Source organism: Sprattus sprattus, assembly GCF_963457725.1.
Source record: "Sprattus sprattus genome assembly, chromosome: 18".
NCBI classification, from domain to species: domain Eukaryota; kingdom Metazoa; phylum Chordata; class Actinopteri; order Clupeiformes; family Clupeidae; genus Sprattus; species Sprattus sprattus.
Window position 1 is genome coordinate 18710808 of NC_137916.1, and position 21353 is coordinate 18732160.

The following is a 21353-nucleotide window of genomic DNA, read 5'->3' on the forward strand; positions in this document are numbered from 1 at the left end:
ATATGAAGATTCAAAAGCTGCTTGTCATATACATTTTTCCTCGAGTGCTCATTAAGACTAACATGAAAACGCATTTTGCAGTTACACAACAAACATAAATGCCATTAGCAATGCTCAGCCCCCCCTGAGGCGTGGACAGACAACCCCCTCATTCTGGAGAACTACTTGGTATGCAGCGTTTGGCTCCGGCTGGACACAGGCTCCTCTGGAGAGGTGTCTAAGCAGCACGGGTGCCTGACTCTGCTAGGGGCGGACATGCCTGAAGGACCAGCATGACACCCTGCATGGGGATGCTTCTTCAGAACAAGGGGGTAGACATGTGCAGGCACTTCCCACTGTCTGAGTACACGCTCAGGGCTCCACAAAAAAGTGTGGCGGCGAGACACACTTATGGTGATAGTTGAGTATACATACAGTAAGGTACGATGTGTCGATAGTTGAGTATACATACAGTCAGGTATAAAGTGCCGATAGTTGAGTATACATACAGTAAGGTACGAAGTGGCGATAGTTGAGTATACATAGAGTAAGGTACGATGTTGCAATAGTTTAGTATACATACAGTAAGGGACAAAGTGGCGATAGTTGATAATACATACAGTAAGGTACAATATGGCAATAGTTGAGTATACATACAGTAAGGTACAAAATGGCGATAGTTGAGTATACATACAGTAAGGTACGAAATGGCGATAGTTGAGAATACATTCAGTAAGGTACTAAGTGGCGATAATTGATTATACATACAGTGAGGTACGAAGTGGCGATAGTTGAGTGTACATGTAAGGTACGAAGTGTGGGTGCAGGATGAGTAGACCTTAGACCAGATCCAGCCCATATAGACAGACAGACAGACAGACGGACGGACGGACGGACAGACAGACAGACAGACAGCTTGATAGAAACTATGCAAACAGCTTGCTGTGCATTGGATCCTGAATAAAATCACCCCAGATCTCGTGCAGTTTGGCGGCTGACAGAATCGTGCTACAACACAACTATTTAGTCAGTTTGATGGACTGTGTACCTGTGATGTACTGTGCTCAATGTGTACACTAACAACAACTGTCCTTGCCAAGGTCTTTGACGCTGTAGATCACATGGCAGTACAGTGGAGTGAGTCAGGGCCTGATCCCAAGGACCTGCAGCCTCGTGACAGACAGCCATCAGACAGTGTGCCAGGGGCATCTCTCTGATTCTGAATCAATTTGTATTAATGCTGAGGGGTCAATAAACTAAACTAAGATTGATAGATATAGATGGATAGATTGAGTATTTTATTCATCCCCAAAGAGAAATTGCAGAGAAATAAAAGACATTAACCGGAGCTACTGCAACAAGCTGCCACTTGCACGGCGCCATCTTGGTGCAGTCCAAGGGCCCAATCTGTCCCAAAGTCAGCTTCTACTCAGCATGACAAGAAAGCATCAGTCATGATGCTTGAATGAGGGGTTGGTTTGACATGTGCTGCAAAACTCACAGCCGAAAAGAAAAAAAATATTTACAGAACGAGTGTGCTGTCTCACCGCGTAAGCAAAGAATGAGGAGAAATCCCAGATGCAGTTATTGTAGACAGGTAACTAAGGCGGACGAGTAGGCATGCAATGCCTCCCGAACAGAAGCTGTTTCTGTGAGAGAACCAGCATGGATCCGGCACAGAAGCAGCATGGATTCGGCCCAGGACCGGCAGGAAAAGAGCACGGATCCAGCACAGAAGTGGCGCCATCTGGCACAGATCCGGACAACCGGCATCGCATCAGGGCCGAATCCCTAGCAGAGTCAGCTACTCCACGGGAAGGAAATGAGAAGACAGCACACAACACAGATGGCACACACACATATTCATGGCAACAGAAAAAGTACAGGGCACACACACACATACACACACACACACACACAAACAAGGTGGCACTGTAAGCACAGTGGGCCGGGAGTTGGGGAGGGAGAGAGAGGGACAGGGGTGAGTGGCACGTGCGCTGCTGGCATACTGACTTGTTAGTAGTAGGTGAGTTGACATTGGCGAGAATGGTGAAGTTGCTTCTTACGGTTCGGAGGCTGGCCAACACCTGGAGGGTGAGAGATATGAAGAGAGGTGAGCACACTGAACTCAGGAGGGCTCTCTCAGCAATATTACCAGCCATCACACACACACACACACACACACACTATTGGTAGCTTTTGCCCTGTGGATGTAGGACTGGATGAAATGGAAATATCAAACACACAAGCTTGCGCACAGCAAGCATACACACACACACACACACACACACACACACACACACACACACACACACACACACACACACACACACACACACACACACACACACACACACACACACACACACCATACACACACACAAACACACACAGAATACAATACACACCTGCTGAGGAGACGAAAAAGGACTGGAAGACTCACCTGAGCAAAGGGAGTAACTATGAGGTCCTCAGCATGGCTGAAAAGAGAGGGGGTGAGAAACAAGAGAGAGAGAGAGGGGTAGAGAAAGAGAATAAGGATGGCAAGAGGGGCAACGAGAGATGGAGAGAGGGGTAGAGAGAGAGAGAGGGGTAGAGAGAGAGAGAAAGAGAATGAAAGATGGCGAGAGGGGTAATGAGAGAGTGAAAGAGGGGTAGAGAGAGAAAAGAGTGAGAGAGAGGTGGGGTAACGAGAGAGTGAGAAAGGGGTAGAGAGAGAGAGACAGAGAAAGAGAGATGGGGAGAGGGGTAACGAGAGAGTGAAAGCGGGGTATAGAGAGAGAGTAAGAGAGGGGTAACGGGAGAGTGAGAGAAGGGTAGAGAGAGAGAGTAAGAGAGGGGTAGCGAGAGAGTGAAAGAGGGGTAGAGATAGACAAGAGTGAGAGAGGGGGGGGGGGTAGCAACAGAGTGAGAGAGGGGTAGAGAGAGCGAAAGAGATAGGGAAAGGAGACAGAAGGAATAGAGAGACCATTAGTGTCAGGCACCATTGCATCATAGGCTTATGAAAGTGTAACACTCCTGACCGACAAGTTTACTTCTGCCTCAGCAGTTCCTATCAACCAACGAAGAAATGATGTAAGACACATGACCTGCCCATTTCCCCAGCAGCAACCATAGCATCTCCCACAGGTCATTAGCAGTTCACACACTGGTGTCTGCTAATGCTACCGCTACTGTTGCTGGGACAGCTTAAGTAGCCTTTGAGCTCATGTGCATTGGACAGCAAAAAACAGCGCACAGATGGTGTCCGTGCTCACCACTCGCTGTTGATGGAGGAGTTTCGGGACATGGTCTTCGGGGACACGTCGTAGTCGGAATCGGAGCGGTAGAGGAAGGACTCCCTCCGCTGGCTCTGCGGGAAGGATGGGTGGACCACCAGGCCAGGAGGCCCCTGCGAATCCATGGGACTGCGGCCGGGAGAGGGCCCATTCTCTCCATCAAAACTGCAGGGGAGAGAGAGAGAGAGAGGAAGAGAGGGGAAAAGAGAGAGCGAGAGAGAGACAGCGTTGTTATCAGAATGCTCAGGGGTCCCTGCCAGTGAAATCATTACATTTTGACTCCCTGGCCGGTGGAACACAAAACCAAATCATCATTGGATATGAGGCTGCCTCTGCCAGTAACGCGCCAGGACATGCTTGTGGAATCTCTAAACAGCTTGACCACTGAGGCGAGCTGAATGCATTGCAACGTGATATCTGCCTCAGGACAAGCGCAGACAAAAACCAATTGATTTGATTCCTCATTATGTTGTGCTTGTTGCAGCATGAATCACCTCATGCAAACATTACTTAGACAGCTTCGGGAGGAAGCTCTCAGAGTCACTTACGTTTTTTTGATGCAAACCCTCCTTGGCGAGTGGTATAGAAAATTGTGACGCAAAGTAAAGCAATTAACTTAATTTAGAGCAATTTGCCAACGTTAGACAGATACAAATTCTATCACTGTGAGTTGTGTGTATTTCAACTTGTATATGTTTACTGCTTTTCTGTTTATTCTGCAACAACAAGTCCAGGTCAAAGATTAATCTCATTACTTTGGGGTTCCATTACTGGATTTCCTACTCACAACATAACAGTATGAAGCAGTCATGACAAGTTTAATTATGTTCTTTTCAGTAAATTCACAGCACCCGAAGTTTATGAAGTCATCTTTGCCTCATGGACCCAACACACCACATTAGATTGTCACAGGGTCAAAACTGACATCTTGGGAAGCATATTAGTTTACTGGCATCTCAAGGTACCCCCTCCCCCCCCCTGCTGCCCATGCGCTTTAGCACATTCACACCATGTGGAGTTCTAATCGATGGCGAAAACCTACACTGCTTCTTTATCAGCCAGCAACACACGGAGCAACCCTGATAGCTTCACAACTCTGCCAGCGTGAGTTCACACCAACAAAACGCACTTTCATATACCATCTTTAATGAAATAAAAGCACACAGATGCAAGAGCTTGCGACCTAATGCGCTGACTTGGAGGAGTCCCCCTGGGATACGGCTGGTGAGACCCATACAGTATCTGTGTATATATATCTACCTGAAGCCGCGGTGGATGGAGCGCCTACGTTCCTGAATGCTGCGGTTGAGCCTCATGCGTCTGAAGAGGGCGTTCCCACTGCTACGACCCTGATCAGGACTGACCGAAAGGGAGGCGGCGAAGGTGGGGGACGTAGGGCAATCGGCCTCGTTGTCCTCCAACCCGATCTGCCACACTAACTTCTTCTGTGCCATCGCAGGGCAGGCAGGGCTTGTGAGAGCGCGTACCTGAGCCAACTTTACACCAACCTGGTCGTGAATCTTTCACACACTCCCAACTTTTGCTTTCCGGTGCTCGACGTCAGGCCGTCAGTGACACTGAGTAAATCTCCTGTTCCGTCTCCCGTCTCTCCGTGAGGTCGACTCTGAGGTGCCTGTCCCAGGCCACTCAGCAGCCTTTAAACACTCATCCCAGTCCGTGTCTGCATTTCCCTTCCTGTCTCAGGTTCAGCGTCCCGCCCTCCAAACACCTTAATCTCTCAATCGAAGAATGTGAATGGTTTGTTGACGTCTCTTAGACACACCTAAGAGATGCCTATCAGTGCTGTGGTCGTGAGCACTAACTCCCAAAGCTCCCACATAGACCTGTGCTGTGCTCTGCTCCTCTGGTGCTCTGGTGTACTTGAGAAGTCCGCGAGGGGTGTGCGCGCGTAGAGGCTGTCTCTGACTGGACACACAGGGACGTCCCACTACCAGCAGCTTTTCCTCTCCGTGTGTTTATGTTCACAACTTCTGGACAGTTCAATTACACCCCTCTGGCATATGGCACTCTATCCCCTCTCTCTGTCTCTCATGCTCTCGCTCTCTTTCTTTCAGTGTGCTTCTTTCCTCTCTCAGTTTTTTACTTCTCAGCAAGTCCTCCTCTCGACCATAAAAAAAGTTGTTTTCCTCTGCAATCCGCAAGTTCCTCTCTCACTCTTGCAGACTCAAACCATCGCTATGTGTCTTCGTTCCACACCCCGTTGGTGTCACACATTCAAAGTTCTGCACTTGAAGACTAAAGTGACTCTTTCTCTCTCTTTCTCTCTCTCTCTACAGCTTTCTCTCTCTTTATCACTCACCATTTCTCTCTCTCTCTCTCGCTCTCTCTCTCTCTCTTATCTCAGTACTGACAGAGTTCCTCTTGTGGCAACAGGAAGACTGATCGACTAGAGCAAAAGACCAAAGGCAGTTGCGCAAGCCGGGTAAGAATGCAGAGAATCGGAGCGAGAGAACACTGAAAAAGGAGAGCCGAAAGGAAAGGGAGAGGTAGAGCATGAAGAAGGAAAAGAGGAGTGAAGGGACAGAGTGACTCACCTCCTATCTAAATGTTTATATTTCCTAAGCGCCTGGAGCATGCCATGTTTCATTGCCAAACAGTTCTTATTTGCCCAACAACAACCCTTATGAAGGGCAGTGGACATAACAGAGCGCCATGTGAAGTTTGTGTGTGTGCGTGTGTGTGTGTGCACGTGCATGTGTGAGTTTGTTAGTGTATACAAACACACACATACAGCACATGTGGACTACCAGGGAGAGCAGAAGGGGTTAAGGGGGAGTAGAGGAGAGAGACAGAAACAGGGTAAGAGAAAGAAGGAGAGAGTCATTTTAAAAGGGGGCGAAAATAAAGCTGCTGCATAAATTGTAGGTACCTCCCAGCAGCAAACAGCAGTTCAAAGACTGCACAGCGCAACAAACAATGGAATAAGATGTCTTGTCAACTAGTCTTTTCTCCTTCCTCCTTCCTTTCTCCCCATTATGCTCTCTCTCTCTCTCTCTCTCTCTCTCTCTCTCTGTCTCTCCCCTTCTCTCTCTCTTTCTCTGTCTCAGTCTCTCTCTCTCACTCTCTCTCTTTCCCTTCTTCTCTGTCTTTGTCACTGTTCTCTGTCTCTCAAGTTTCTCTGCCTCTTTCCTTGTAATTTGTGTCTGTGAGGGTGACTCAGCCCAAAAGAAAGGGAAAGCAAAATGCATGCTGGTGTTCTCATCCACTCATTTGTTTATGGGGCACTGGAGACCCCTCTCTCTCTCTCTCTCTCTCTCTCTCTCTCTCTCTGAACACGCTCACAGGCGACAGAACGCAATGCAAGGGCCCAGTTTCTGTAAACAACGACACATGTGCAAGATGTAGCTTGCGTGCTTCAGACGATTTGGGGGCATTTTAAAAATACAAACGTGGAGAGGGAGCTCTCATTTGCATGGCTAATATAGCGCAAAGGAAAATAACCTAAATCGCTAATGCACCTCGAAACGAGGCAATTATTTTGCATAAACAATTAATGAGGAAAAGCAGACTTAGGCTTTGCTAAAGGAGAAAAGCGCCACACACATACCCAGACTTACATTCAGGCACACATACGGACACACACACAGACACACACACACACACACACACACACACACACACACACACACACACACACACACACACACACACACACACACACACAAACACTCACACACACACAAATAACCAAGTATTCAGACACGCACAGTCTTACACACAGAGACCCACACACACAGACATACGCTCTCTCTTGCATCGTGTGCACACACATGCACACACACGCACACACACACACAAGCGCACACACACACATACACACGCGAAAGCACAGGATGATTACAGGATACGTGACTGCTTTAGCGCTAACAGAGCCCCTGGAGAGAAGCAGTTGGGACAATGAGCTGATGATCAGAGCTTTCTCAGGGAAGGCTCCGGCAATGGGTGCCAGTGAGACACAGAGAGGGATGACACTCACACATCAGAGCCCTCATACCCGGCTAGAAAACAAACACACACACAAACTGCAACTAACAAGCAGCAACACCAGAAGCACCAAGCCGTGACATCACTGTGGGGCACCTGAGCAGAAACACTGCACTGCCATGTTGGTCAGCATTCACACTTGTCTCAATACCATGTCCACTTTCAAAAACACTTGACACCGTCATCATATTAGTGCATGTGAACTAAAGTGTAAATACTTTTGGGTTGCTTTGATACAAAATGCATTCAGTGACCACTTCTTATGAAATTCATGGATACTCAGTAAATGTTTACCACCAGCAAGGCTCTGTACAACTACAGTACATTTAGCTGGCATTTAGATACTCTGTTCAAAACAGTTAACTTTCAGTTTAAAACTGAACAAAATTTGGAGCACTGTAGATGGAAATATGTTGTGTTTTGACAGACAAATTAAACTATTGACTTGAAATAAAACAGATTATTCAGACTTAGGTGGAAAATGTATTCCATTTTTGCTTTGTTTTGTGTGTTTGCAGCCTTGTTACCAACTATAAGTGGTTACACAGCATCTGCATTGAAATGTGCATGTATGTAGGGAAAATACAGATGAAGTTGGATAAAAATGCCATAAACTGTAGTAAAGGTCTGGTACATTGCAGGTACTTTCATCCAAAGCATCTTCCATCTTAATTTACCCAGGAATTGCTACTTGTTAGACAACTACACTAACCACTGTACCACTGACACATTTGGTAAACAGTATCAGTAGCAGTAACAGTACGCAAACCAACAGCTCAAAAAAGTTTGTTCTTGGTTGCATGACAACTGCTTGCCTTAAAATATTCTGGAATGTGGGGGGTTTGGGGGCTGGAGAGATGTGCTAAAGATGTTTTAGATTCAGGGCAAGGGAGAAGGTTGCAGTGCTGTAAATGTGAAGTTCATAAAAATGTCACACTACAGTAAATCAGAGGACACCACGGATCAGCATTAGGGCTGCAGGGCGCTTCTAGTGGTAGTCTCATCTGTTGTTGTTCTTGCACTTACTGTACTGGGAATGAAGAGAGTCTGCACAGTTTTTGTACTATAGTGTATGACAACACATTTAGCATTGAGCTGTCATAAAGCATGTAGCTGAAGAGGTGTCATACATTTTTCTTTTCTTTTGCAATGCGACACTAAACTATGCAAAAATAAAGGATACAGCAACACATATAGTATATGCATTTTGAAATGCTTCAAGTTGTTTTGTGTGTTTTTCAGTTAATTGATCACACTGAGTGATAAAGTGGTTTAATGGGAAAGAGCATATGATCACTTTTTGGTGAAGTATTTTGGTGGAGACAGAGGCTAACTTATGTGCTTTGGTATGTGTTTGTAAAGCAAACTGTGTGAAGATTTTTAAAGAAGTGGACATGGTATTGAGATGAGTGTGGAAACTGGAAACCGTTGTCGAAAAAACTGAACAGTGGCACCTTTTACCACACACAGTAAAAGTTTGTTGTTGGTGAGCTGCTTGGCTTGAAATATTTGTGGGGCGTTGGGGATTGGATAAGATATGCTAAATATTATGTTATAAATGTTGTATAAATGTTATACTATATTTGTTCTAAATATTAACAGTAAATCAAGGGAGAACATTGCAGTAAAACAGGTCCAAATACAGCGGACACCATGGATCCGCATTAGGGCTACAGCAGACGTCTAATGGTAGGTTGTTGTGGTGTTGTTTCACTTCCTGAACTGAAAAGCATATACACACTTTTGTTCTACTATACCACAGAAATTGTAGCATGAAACATATTGCTGTCCTGAAACATAGTGCAGCATTTCAGATGTATTTGTTTGGGACAACGTTATATACTGTTAAGAGGAGTCATGTTTTGCAATGCAACTCTAAATTATGCAACAACAAAAAAGAGCTTACGGCAACACATAATATATGCATATTTTAGTGCTTCAAAATGATTGTGTTTTTTAGCTCATTGTGTTTTGAGTGCCACAGTAGTCTTGCTGGGTGACAGCATTTGCCATAGTTATGGCTGCATGAGTCACTTTTGTGTGAAGTATAAAGTGTTTTGGTGGTTGTAATGCATTTTGGATGGCAGGTTAACTGATGTGCTTTGGCATGTGTTTGTAGAGCACACTGTGTGAAGAGTTTCGAAAAAATGGGACATGGTATTGAGACAAGAGTGAAAATGATTGTAAAAACTGTAAATAAATCACAGTCGTCACAAACTAGGACTCCACTGTGCCCAATGATATATATATGACACGGCACACCATGGCTCAAAAACACAACCCATGCATAGTATAAGCAGAACAGTGTATCTGGAGTATCAATTATCTATTGTGTGCAGAAACATGCACCACCAATTAGCCTAATATCTAGCATCTGCTTTTAGCTGTGCTCTAAAATAGTGCTGTTTATTCTCCTGCAGGCATCAAACAAGGCATGAGATTGGCTTATACAGTCAGTCATTCCCCTCTACCATTCCCTGGCCAGCACAGGGACCTGGTGAAGATGAAAGAGCTTTTTAACTCAGGCCATTGTGCGGTACAATCTTAGGCCTCTCAATGGTGGGTAAGCCTAAGCTGCAGTCTCTAATTGAAGAGCAAATGACTAAGTGGCCGATGAAAGGCAGAAATCAGAGGGAGAGTAATGAGGCTCAGACCTGAATCACTAGGGAGCACCGTTGAGTAGGGTGGAGCAGTAGAGAGCAGGAGGGAGCACTGTGGAGTGGAGTGGAGCAGTAGGGAGCAGTAGAGAGCACTGTGGAGAAGGGTGGAGCAGTAGGGAGCAGTAGAGAGCACTGTGGAGAAGGGTGGAGCAGTAGGGAGCAGTAGAGAGCACTGTGGAGAAGGGTGGAGCAGTAGGGAGCAGTAGAGAGCACTGTGGAGAAGGGTGGAGCAGTAGAGAGCACTGTGGAGTGAAGTAGAGCAGTAGAGAGCAGGAGGGAGTAGGGTGGAGCAGTAGAGAGCAGGGTGGAGCAGTAGAGAGCAGGAGGGAGCACTGGGGAGCAGGGTGGAGCAGAAGGGAGCAGTATGGAGCAGTAGAGAGCAGGAGGGAGCACTGGGGAGCAGGGTGGAGCAGAAGGGAGCAATATGGAGCAGTAGAGAGCAGGAGGGAGCACGGTGGAGAAGGGTGGAGCAGGAGGGAGCAGGAGGGAGCAGTTGGGAGCACTGGGGAGCAGTAGGGAGCAGGAGAGAGCACTGTGGAGTGAAGTGGAGCAGTAGAGAGCAGGAGGGAGTAGGGTGGAGCAGTAGGGAGCAGGAGGGAGCACTGTGGAGTAGGGTGGAGCAGTAGGGAGCAGTAGAGAGCACTGTGGAGAAGGGTGGAGCAGTAGAGAGCAGGAGGGAGTAGGGTGGAGCAGTAGAGAGCAGGAGGGAGCAGTAGAGAGCACTGTGGAGAAGGGTGGAGCAGTAGGGAGCAATAGAGAGCAGGAGGGAGTAGGGTGGAGCACTGGGGAGCAGGGTGGAGCAGTAGGGAGCAGGGTGGAGCAGTAGAGAGCAGGAGGGAGCACTGGGGAGCAGGGTGGAGCAGAAGGGAGCAGTATGGAGCAGTAGAGAGCAGGAGGGAGCACGGTGGAGAAGGGTGGAGCAGTATGGGGCACTGGGGACTAGAGGGGAGCAGTAGGGAGCACGGTGGAGAAGGGTGGAGCAGGAGGGAGCAGTTGGGAGCACTGGGGAGCAGTAGGGAGCAGGAGAGAGCACTGGGGAGCAGTAGGGAGCAGGAGAGAGCACTGTGGAGTGAAGTGGAGCAGTAGAGAGCAGGGTGGAGTAGGGTGGAGCAGTAGGGAGCAGGAGGGAGTAGGGTGGAGCAGTAGGGAGCAGGAGGGAGCACTGTGGAGTAGGGTGGAGCAGTAGGGAGCAGTAGAGAGCACTGTGGAGAAGGGTGGAGCAGTAGAGAGCACTGTGGAGAAGGGTGGAGCAGTAGGGAGCACTGTGGAGTAGGGCGGAGCAGTAGGGAGCAATAGAGAGCAGGAGGGAGTAGGGTGGAGCACTGGGGAGCAGGGTGGAGCAGTAGGGAGCAGGGTGGAGCAGTAGAGAGCAGGAGGGAGCACTGGGGAGCAGGGTGGAGCAGAAGGGAGCAGTATGGAGCAGTAGAGAGCAGGAGGGAGCACGGTGGAGAAGGGTGGAGCAGTATGGGGCACTGGGGACTAGAGGGGAGCAGTAGGGAGCACGGTGGAGAAGGGTGGAGCAGTATGGGGCACTGGGGACTAGAGGGGAGCAGTAGGGAGCACGGTGGAGAAGGGTGGAGCAGGAGGGAGCAGGAGGGAGCAGTTGGGAGCACTGGGGAGCAGTAGGGAGCAGGAGAAAGCACTGTGGAGTAGGGTGGAGCAGTGGGGAGCATTGGGGAGTGGAGTGGAGCAGTGTTGAGTTGGTTGGAGCAGTAGGGAGAGACGTTGAGTTGGGTATCTTCCTCTTTGGAAACAATTTGTGTAAAATGTTTGTGTTTCAGATGTATACATTTCATGAGTGTGTTCAGAGCAAACCCACAACACGAGTAAACCACATCACAACTCACACAAGCACACATGTGCATGGTACCCTTAAATACAACCATATATGGACACACACACACACACACACACACACACACACACACACACACACATACTTAAGCGTGTGAAGATGCACAATACACCCACGCACAAGAAAAACCCATACCGTACATTCACCACTGTATGAACACAAACAACCATAAAGACATCTGTACATCCAAAGACTATGAACCCTTGGCCCTCTGTTCATATACTACTCCATACAAGATCTCCTTGGTTACAAAGCATGCCCCATTCATCACCATCAACGTAGTTCTACTCTTATTTTTTTCCTTTATATCATTTCACCATATCACCAACCCTCTATGACAGACACACACATGCAAAGAAACAAGGACAATGGCACACACAGGCACACACATACCCACGCATCGAAACACGCATACACGAGCACATACACACATCCCTCTTATACAGCAAAAGCAATGGATTTGATTATACCCCATTAGTACTCCGGGTTTTAAAGGTCTTTGAAGTTGGAGTCAATGGCTTGATTGGATTCATTACAGCCAGCGGTCCATAAGGAACAGTGGTGGAGGATTTTTTGGCCATGGACCGGCCCCCTACGCCTGACCTCTCTAATTTAATTCCTTAATGCCCATAGAAAAAGTCTGGGCCTGCTGTCCCCTGGTCTTGGGGGGGGCGAGCGGACTCACATCAGCCCTGCCGTCCCTTCAGCAGGCTGCAGTCAGTAGCACCACTGTCACTGGCTCTCTATCACTCTATCAGCCAGTACCACTCTCATCCTTCAAGTGGAACAGCTCATTCTGAGAGCACAACAGAGAGAGGGAGAGAGAGGGGGAGGAGAGAGGGAGAGAGAGAGAGGGAGGGAAAGAGAGAAAATGAGAGGAAGAGAAATTGAGATAGAGAGAGACGGTGGGAGGGAGAGAGACACAGAGAGAGGGAGATGGAGGGAGAGGAGAGAGAGTTAGAGAGAGGAAGAGAGGGGGAGGGAGAGAGTGCGGGAAAGAGAGATAGAGGGAGACACACAGTGTGCGAGAGAGAGAGGGGGGCCACGCTATAAAAAAGTGTCCCTTCTCCCCACAAGTTAATGATTAACCTCTCCTCTCCTCCTCTCCTCCTCTTCTCTCCCGCTCCACCCGTAGCTGCAGTCTGAATGCAGACTGACAGTTATTTCCTGCCCCCGCTTCCTAGACTGCCAAGCACAGATGCTCATTTCCGCGTGCTCCCTCCAATCTCCTCTCCTCCTTCACTTTCTCTCTCTCTACATCTATCTTTTTCTCCCCAAGTGCACATTTCTCTTCCTCTCCCTCCCTCTTATTCCATCTTTGTTTTCTATGTGTTTCTCTCATTCTATCTCTGGTTCTCTCTCTTCTTCTCACATCCTCTCTCAGTCTCTCTGGCTCTCTCATTCTGTCTCTGGTTCTTCATTTCTCTCATTTTGCGGTCCCTAGTTCTTTCTTTCTCTCTCTCTCTCTCTCTCTCTCTCTCTCTCTGTTTCTTGTTCCAGCTCTGGATCTCTATCTATCTGCCATTACACCACTGTCTCTCTTTAGCTTGCCTTCATTTGTCTTGAGTTATGACAGCTTTTCTCTCTGACTGTCACTCTATACATTTAACTGCTCTGCCTTTCCATCTTTCATTTCATTCTCTATCCCTTTCTCTCCATCCTTTCATATTTCTGTCCACCCTCCTCTCTCTTCCTCTCTCGATCCTCCATGTATCTCCTATCAGCAGCTAATTTCATCTGGGCATTTACCACCTGGCTGATTGCTATGTGTGGGGGTGGTGTGAGGGGGGGGGACAAAGAGAGAGAAAGGGAAACAGACAGACAAACCTGCAGGGAGGAGGGAGAGAGGGAGGAAAAGGAGGAGAGGGGGGGGGGGGGGGTAACGGAAAAGGGCTGCGATGGATTTCCACACAAATGTAGTCAAAAAAGCATGTTGGGGATGCAGCCTGAATCCCCCATCTTAAATCAGACAGGGGTTCGTCTTCAGCATCCATCTTTGCCCTCACTGCCCGGCCCTACCACAGCGTTGGCCTTGTGCCTTCCCAGTCCTTCAGGCCCTAATCCAGAGCCTGCGGTGTCCACAGTACCTACTCTGCCCTGTCTAGCTCCAGGCTCGCATCCCCCAGATGGACAGACACGCAGGTTGGCACAGCCCCCCATGCTGCCTGCATAATCCTCACATCCGCGCTTAGATGAGTTACCAGGCCTGTGAGGGCACCGGATGGGCACCGTGCCCTGCTGTGTGAGGAGCCAGTGCCCCAGGTGAGATGTGGGAACCGACATAAGACAACTCTGGGAAGAGTATGGAGGGCCAGTGGAACCGCACAGAACAGTGCGGTGCCGAGAGAGTTGGTGTTTTGTCGGGTGGGCAGTGTGCTTCCCTCTTCCCTCCCTTGCAATGCTGTGGTCAGATAGATGGCATGCTTAGGGATTACGGCAGATTATCCTGCCAACAACACCAGAGACACAATTCACTGGATCCATGAGCACATACAGACACAGGCAAATGCACACACACTCACACACACACACACACACACACACACAGACACACACACACACACACACGCACACACACACACACAAACACACACACACACACACACTCACACACACACACACACAAAACCATATGCGCGCACATATTCACACAGTCCCTGGATCCCAAGTGGCTGCCTTTCAGGATGAGGCTTAGTGGGGACACACAGAACATCACAAAATCTGCACACAATCATCTGACTCAAAGCCTGGAGGGAGCAGCACAGCTTTACATCAGTGCCACAGCCTATTAGACCAGCCCACTCTTCCATCATTCTCATTTCTAGTAAGCTCTGCACCGAGGCCTTTGTTGTCCGAATATGCCTACAACTGAGCCATTAAGACAGGCAGGTGTACGTGTCTGGCTGCGGGATAGCAGCTGGGTATGTATGCACTCGGGGAGGGTGTCCAATAAAAACACATCTCTGTGTCTGAGAGCTGGCTTTGTGAGTCCCACTTCTGGGGCCTTAACACCCTGCTCTGCATGCTTCCCGTCTCTCACTGCTCGGTACACTTGACTGATCTCGTTACTGGTCATCTTAGGGCAGGTTAGCATTTAGCCAACCAAGCACATGATAATGAGCTGTGCTTCATACAGAGGGTGATGATGATGATGATGATGATGATGATGAGTGCAGGCCTTTTCTTTTCCTTTCTTTTCTTCAGCCTCAGTGCTCCTTGCTGTGCTGGGTCGAGGCGGCAGGGTTGAGATCTCGTGGGACAGGGCATGCCGGGCATGTTGAGACCTGCTCTCCTCCCCAACATCCCCCACATCTTATATCGATCGATCCCTGTTCCAAACCACCTGATTGATGTCAGTGTAATTACAAGTATCTTGATGAACTACATTAGGTGTGTTAAACTACAGCACAAGCTCCACTGATAAGGTCAGTCAGGTGTGCAGCACAGGGTCTGATGGGAAAAATGGGGGGGGGGGGGGGGGCTTTACTATTAACCCCAGAACCCCTGGGCTTTACTATTCATGTTTCATGGGATTGGTTTTGAGTGTCTGACAGTGTCCGAGAAGAACATTCCAGGAATTCTCAAAGTACTCTTGGTTCCAGCAATGGCCAACAGCTTATCCTGGCCTCATGAGTCTCCGCAGATAAATAGTGTGTTTAGTCCCTGGTGTCTCTCACGTCTCTCAGTCACTGTTTCTCTATGCATTTGCACAAACCCACTAGGGACAGACTTCAGCTTGCATTACTCCTACACTTCCCAAGCCTTGTCTCGACACAAAAACTCTTCCGTGTCTGCAGCTATAAATACAATCTGTCATTTTTTATTTACTCTCATACGCTATCCGCCCTCAAAAATCCCGTCCCAAATCGACGTCAGCCAGCCGACTATGTTTAGGCCAGGCGTCGGTGAGTGGTACCATTGGGGCAGTTTCTCTCCACCGACTCTAATGGCTGCCCTGGCCTCTTGAAGGAGCCGGATCCTCAGTCCTCCATCTTGTACCACACACTCTCTCTCTCCGCCTTTTTCTCTATCAAATCAGTTCAATTTAAGTGAAATGTGCTTTATTGGCATGACAAATCAAACATTGTATTGCCAAGGCATTCACAGAAACAGTAAAACAGAAATGAAAGGTAATGATGAAAGTAATGAAAAAAAGACGAGTAATCAAAACATATTTTCATATTTTTTAACATGTCACAAATCATATTTCTGCCACACATGAGGCTGCATGTGAAATGAAATGTTTCATTTCTGTACAGCCAAATTCTCTTTGTAATTATAATTATGCATATATGTACGTACAGACACATATGTCCTCCATGTTGCATATGTGTGTGTTAGTGTGTGTGCATGGTGGCTTAAGTGTACATGTGTGTGCATGCGTGCATGTGAATGAGGATGTAGGTGGTTGCAGTGAGTCTGTTAATACATGCATGAGTGTAATGAGTATACATAGGCACGTCATTGTGTGGTCACTCCTCTTTGTATCACAATTATCTAAGTAATAGCCAGCGAGTTTTCCTCTTCTTCTAATAAATATGGCATTTTTTTGCCGTCTTCAATTTGATAGAAATTCGGATATATAGCTTCACATTTTGGGAAGAAGTTAGATCGAATTTCTGTGTCATTTGGACCACTGGTGAAGAAGTGTAGCTCTCTTTCTATGTCTTCGCACAGTAAGAATCTAATGAGCACGCCAGACTTGAAGAATGGACCAGAAGATATATACAGTCTTTTGGAGATTATTTGAGCTTTTACTCTTTTCACTCAGTACTCCTTGCTGGGCTGGATCAGTGTCCTGTGGGTATGGAATCACCACTGTAACCTGTATAATTACCTGTCTGAGCACAGACTCCCCTGTACCTCCATCCCCACCCTCCCCACCCTCCCCACCCTCCCCAACAACACTCACTATCTCTCCAGCACACTCCCACTCTCTCTCTCTCCACTCCGGTGCGCTCAGTAACCTTTCGCATGGAAATTACCCCGGAATCTCCGAACCAGGGAGACACTTAACACGGGGGAGAATAAAAAGCCCCAGAGAAATGAGAAGAAACAAGAAGAGTTTAGAAATAAGAGTTGTTTAAAAGGCCGTTTCCTGTGAATGCGCACCTATAGCACACTTTGGTGCACCGGAGTGTCAGGGGAAGCTCCCGCACGAGTGTTTGTTTTTAATGAGCAGCGCCTTCCTTCACAGCCACACAAACCCTCTCAGAGCTGCCGCTCTAGCCGACACCAAGGAGAGGAGGAAGATTTCGGGGCGCTTGATTTTCTCTTTTACTTTTCTTCTCTATTATTATTAGTTTATAATTCCCTTGTTCGGTTTGATGATTTAGTGTGTTGGTTTAGTGTTTTTTTTTAGCGCTTGTTTATTTATGTGTTATGTGAGGGTATTTTTTGGGGTGCTCTACAATCTTTTGTCATCTGCTGATGTAGGGGGTCCTGCATGTTTGTTTAGCAGGGCTTTTTTAGCCCTTGTTTAGCCAGAGGGGAAACTGAGGGCAGAGGTTGGTAAATAGAGCAAGAGAGAGAGAGAGAGAGAAAGAGGGGAGAGGGGAGAGAGAACAGAGGGAGAGAGAAAGAGAGAGAGAGAGCGCATGGAGAGAGGGGGAGCCTGAGAGCCTGATCCTGGTGTGATGGCCCAGATGGATCAACTGACACTGGAGTTGAATCTGTGGGCAGACAGATGGAGAGAGATGTGATGATGCCTCTATCAGAGATCATCTTCATTTCCTCCTGCGGCACACAGACGTGCAGCAGTCGGAGTGCTTCAAAAAAAGAGCGCCTGAACATTTTACATTACACGGTGGAGCGTGCTGGAGAATTCCATTTAGTAGTGCTATAGGAATGTATTGACCTGCTAATGAAAATCAATTGAACTTCATTTCCTACTGTGATGCCTGGACATTCTAATAGACGTTTGGAGCTAAGCGCACTTAAAGTCAGGAACACATATCCTGAAGACATTTTTAAAGTGGCACGCATGAACGCACCAAGTAACCTTGGCCTACACGCACATGAGCATCACCAACGCGCACATGAAGCGCTGTGACGCAAGTCTTTTTCCTTCATCATTTGGCATGAAGTGGAATGCAAACGGGCAAACAGAAGTCAGGGCGGCTGATGCTATATCTCTCTCTATCTCTCTCTTTATCTCTCTCTCTCCCTCCGTTTTGATCTCCTTGCTCCACACCTGCTCGGAGTGTGCTTCCAGGAGCCGCTGCGCACACATACATCAGTGGAGGCTCTTCTAATGTTGTGCACCACGCTGCAGCCCTGGTCCAATCCACTGCGTGCAGCCCACACAAGAACCAGTATTTTTAGCAGAGCGTCCTGTCTCTTAGATGGAAAGCGTAACTCCCTCTCTGCAGGCTGGCGCTGCCAAAGCTCTGTTATTTTAATCCAGACTGGGGAGAGAGAAGAGTACAGAGAGAGAACAAGAGACAGAAAGAGAGAAAGAGAGAGAGAGTGAGTCATCGAGAGCTACTTTTGTGTCACTGTAGCCCTTCGCCATCTCTGCATCTATGTATTTACCTATCTATCTCTCTATCTGTCTATCCATCTATCTCTATCTAGAGAAGAAAATACATAGCTAATGCTTAGTTTTAAATCTAATCAAATTTGCATACCCCCCCCCCCCCCCCCCCCCCCCCCCCCGTTCTTCTATTTGGCTTCATTAGCCGATTTACAAATGATATGAATTTACAAATAAAATGCTGCTACCTCAAAAATCGATTAGCCACACCAAATATGTGAGATGCAGAGATAGGAATAGCAGAAACACTAGACACATATTACAAATGCTAAACAGCGTCAATTCAAATGAAGTAAGCAGGTACGAGGAGCACGAGCTAGATGCAAATGCAATTCTCTTTTAGAGAGATGACAATGCAGCCATTAATCTCTCCATCCAGCACACCACTGTGCTAAAAAAAACATGTTTGCTTCGGCCAGAGGTCTGTAAGCTAATAAGCAGGGTGTCTATGCACAGGGTTGGTACAAGGAGATGGGCTCTGAGATTTAGAGCAGGCTCACAAATAACAGAAAAGGTATAATAAGGTGTTCACAGAGGAATAGCAGTTTAATAAGGGAACAATAGAGAAATAGTGAGGGTGATTATTCTCCAGATAATGCAAGCAAAAGTAGCAATTAGCTAAGAAAAAGAGAATAGATTATGTGCGCTGGTTATTTCATCCCTAAAATGGATTAATCTCAGTCCTCCCCCCACGGGCTTTAAAGGAGCACTGATTGTGCCATTATCTGTTCTGTCCATCATAATCATCATAAGGGGTAAATTACATTAAACTTCACATGCTTCACTGCGCTGATGTCCATGTCGTGCTACAGATTGGCTACAAGCATTTTAACCACTGCTGTGGAGTTTGCCGGCTTGATTCCCTTTTTTTCCCCAGCCCTGCATAGAAACCTGCTGCTCGCTCCATCCTTTACGACAGCGCTTTCACACATTGAAGCCTCATGAGGCGGAGACTTTGATTTGACTGTTGGTCAGACAACCGGTCTGAGTTTTGGGGAGTCAATGCAAACATTGCCAAACCACAATGGTGGTCTCCAGACATAGCATTAGTTCTAATATATCTGTTCTTGGAGACTAGGGGTTTTTGTATTCAGAGGTGGTTGCTGTAGAGACGCCATGCCTCTCAGAGGCACCACATGGATCAAGTTGGTTTGTCGACTTTGCTACTCTTTTGAAGGCGCCATGAGCTTTTTTTGCCAGGGCTCAACTGGCTGCTGTGAGAAAGGATACAAATCCTGGAAGAGTCATCTCCATTGGCCATGAGCTCGCTGTGTTCTAGCTCAGAGGCTTAGCTCTTGGGTTACCCTGATCTGATAATTCTCCAACAAAACACTGATACTATCGTCGCCACGAGCCAGCCCAGTTCCTCCACATCCTGATCTGTGTTTCCCAGTGTCCTGCCATTTCGTGCTGTGTTGTTATGTGCCATGATCCTGGTTTGTCCATGCCGTGTTTTTCCCAAACCCTGCGCTTCTTTCTCTCTGACGGGCAACAGGGCCTTTCGCTAACGCTGCTGCTTTCACACCTGTTGCTACTCACCTCGACAGCCTCAGCATTGAAACCCTGTGCTACTCACCTCAATAGCCTCAGCATTTAAACTCTGTGCTACTCACCTCAATAGACTCAGCATTTAAACTCTGTGCTACTCACCTCAATAGCCTCAGCATTTAAACCCTGTGCTACTCACCTCAATAGCCTCAGCATTTAAACCCTGTGCTACTCACCTCAAAAGCCTCAGCATTTAAACCCTGTGCTACTCACCTCAATAGCCTCACACATTTAAACCCTGTCTGAAGGGTCACTCAGCGCTTGATGAACCTTTGAAGTCGTGTTTCCAGTCCGCTCTGTGTCGCCGCACCCGGTTTTGCCATCTCAACAATGCCTGATTTTTGAATCTTAAGTCTTTGTATTTTAACCTTTTGGATTACTGCTACTCAGCCTGTCTGGTCTGTGAGCTTTCCCTTGCTCATGTTCAGCTGACATTTACTGACCTGTCTGCTATCTTTGGACTCCATTTCCACAGGTGTGCCCTTTGTCTCTGAAGTTTTTTGGAGACTATTGCTCTCACACACATACACACTGGATGCCGTTGTCATTTTTCACTCATTACCAGATGACCAGCCTTCAGGTGCAACATTGATGCTGACAGACGACATATTTCAAGGGATACCAATGACAGCAACACTGTGAGAGACAGATTGCAGAGATCACATGTTATTATCGAGAGAAACTATAGATGGTGGAATCAAGAGTGGCGTCACAGGTTGAAAAATCAGGGAGCAATGATGGGGCCGTGATTGGGAAAGAGGTTATGACGGGTGGAGAGAGAGGGAGAGTGAGAGGGAGAGAGGCACCCCCATGGGTGAAGTGAGCTTTAACACCACGTAAGAGCCAGTGAAAAGAGCCTGTGAATCTACAGTACGGCAAAACAGACTGGATGTCTCCCACTCTGTCCCTGGCCACATGCAGATTTCACAATAACGCTCACACATTACGGGGACATAGTCACACACACATACGCTCGTAACTGAGTGCTGGGCCAAAGCCGAGCACTCCAAGGATATTAGTTGGCAGCTTGTAATTTAGAGAATGCGAAAGGCCTGATCATGTGGTGCCAGGCAGCCACCCACCCAACCCTCACCCCCTGCCAAAGGAAGGGCACCCTCCCCTCCTCCCTTCTTCCATCTTCCTTCCTTTCCCTTCTCTTCAGCTACAACCCATGATCCCCGATGACAAACTCAAATGCACTGTGATCGTAAATGATATGTGCAGACGGTAAACAAACTGTTCCGATGACAAGTTCCAGTTTCTCTGCTCGCGTGTGCACACACATGCACACACATACTCACACACACACACATCATCACCCTGTGACGCTTGTGCCTTGAGGGGTGCAAAAGGAAATCATGGCGTAACCGGGATCCGGCAGTTGGGAAGGAATAAACAATTCTGCATTCTCACACACACACACACACATACACACATACACACACAAACATATCTCCCTTCACACACATACATACACATCCACACACAGTCAA

At 47.6% G+C, this 21353-nt stretch overlaps 1 protein-coding gene across 1 annotated transcript in view; it reads right to left on the reverse strand.

The window, feature by feature from the left end:
- The window catches only part of pde4a (phosphodiesterase 4A, cAMP-specific), a gene marked incomplete at its 5' end in the record, with an annotated part of 48996 nt that overhangs the window by 15728 nt on the left and 11915 nt on the right, over positions 1–21353 (reverse strand). Inside the window, 3 exons of the mRNA XM_080856049.1 lie at positions 1993–2066; positions 2423–2459; positions 3237–3422. Coding sequence (XP_080712175.1) covers positions 1993–2066; positions 2423–2459; positions 3237–3422 — 297 coding nt within the window. The remainder of the gene's footprint in view (positions 1–1992; positions 2067–2422; positions 2460–3236; positions 3423–21353) is intronic.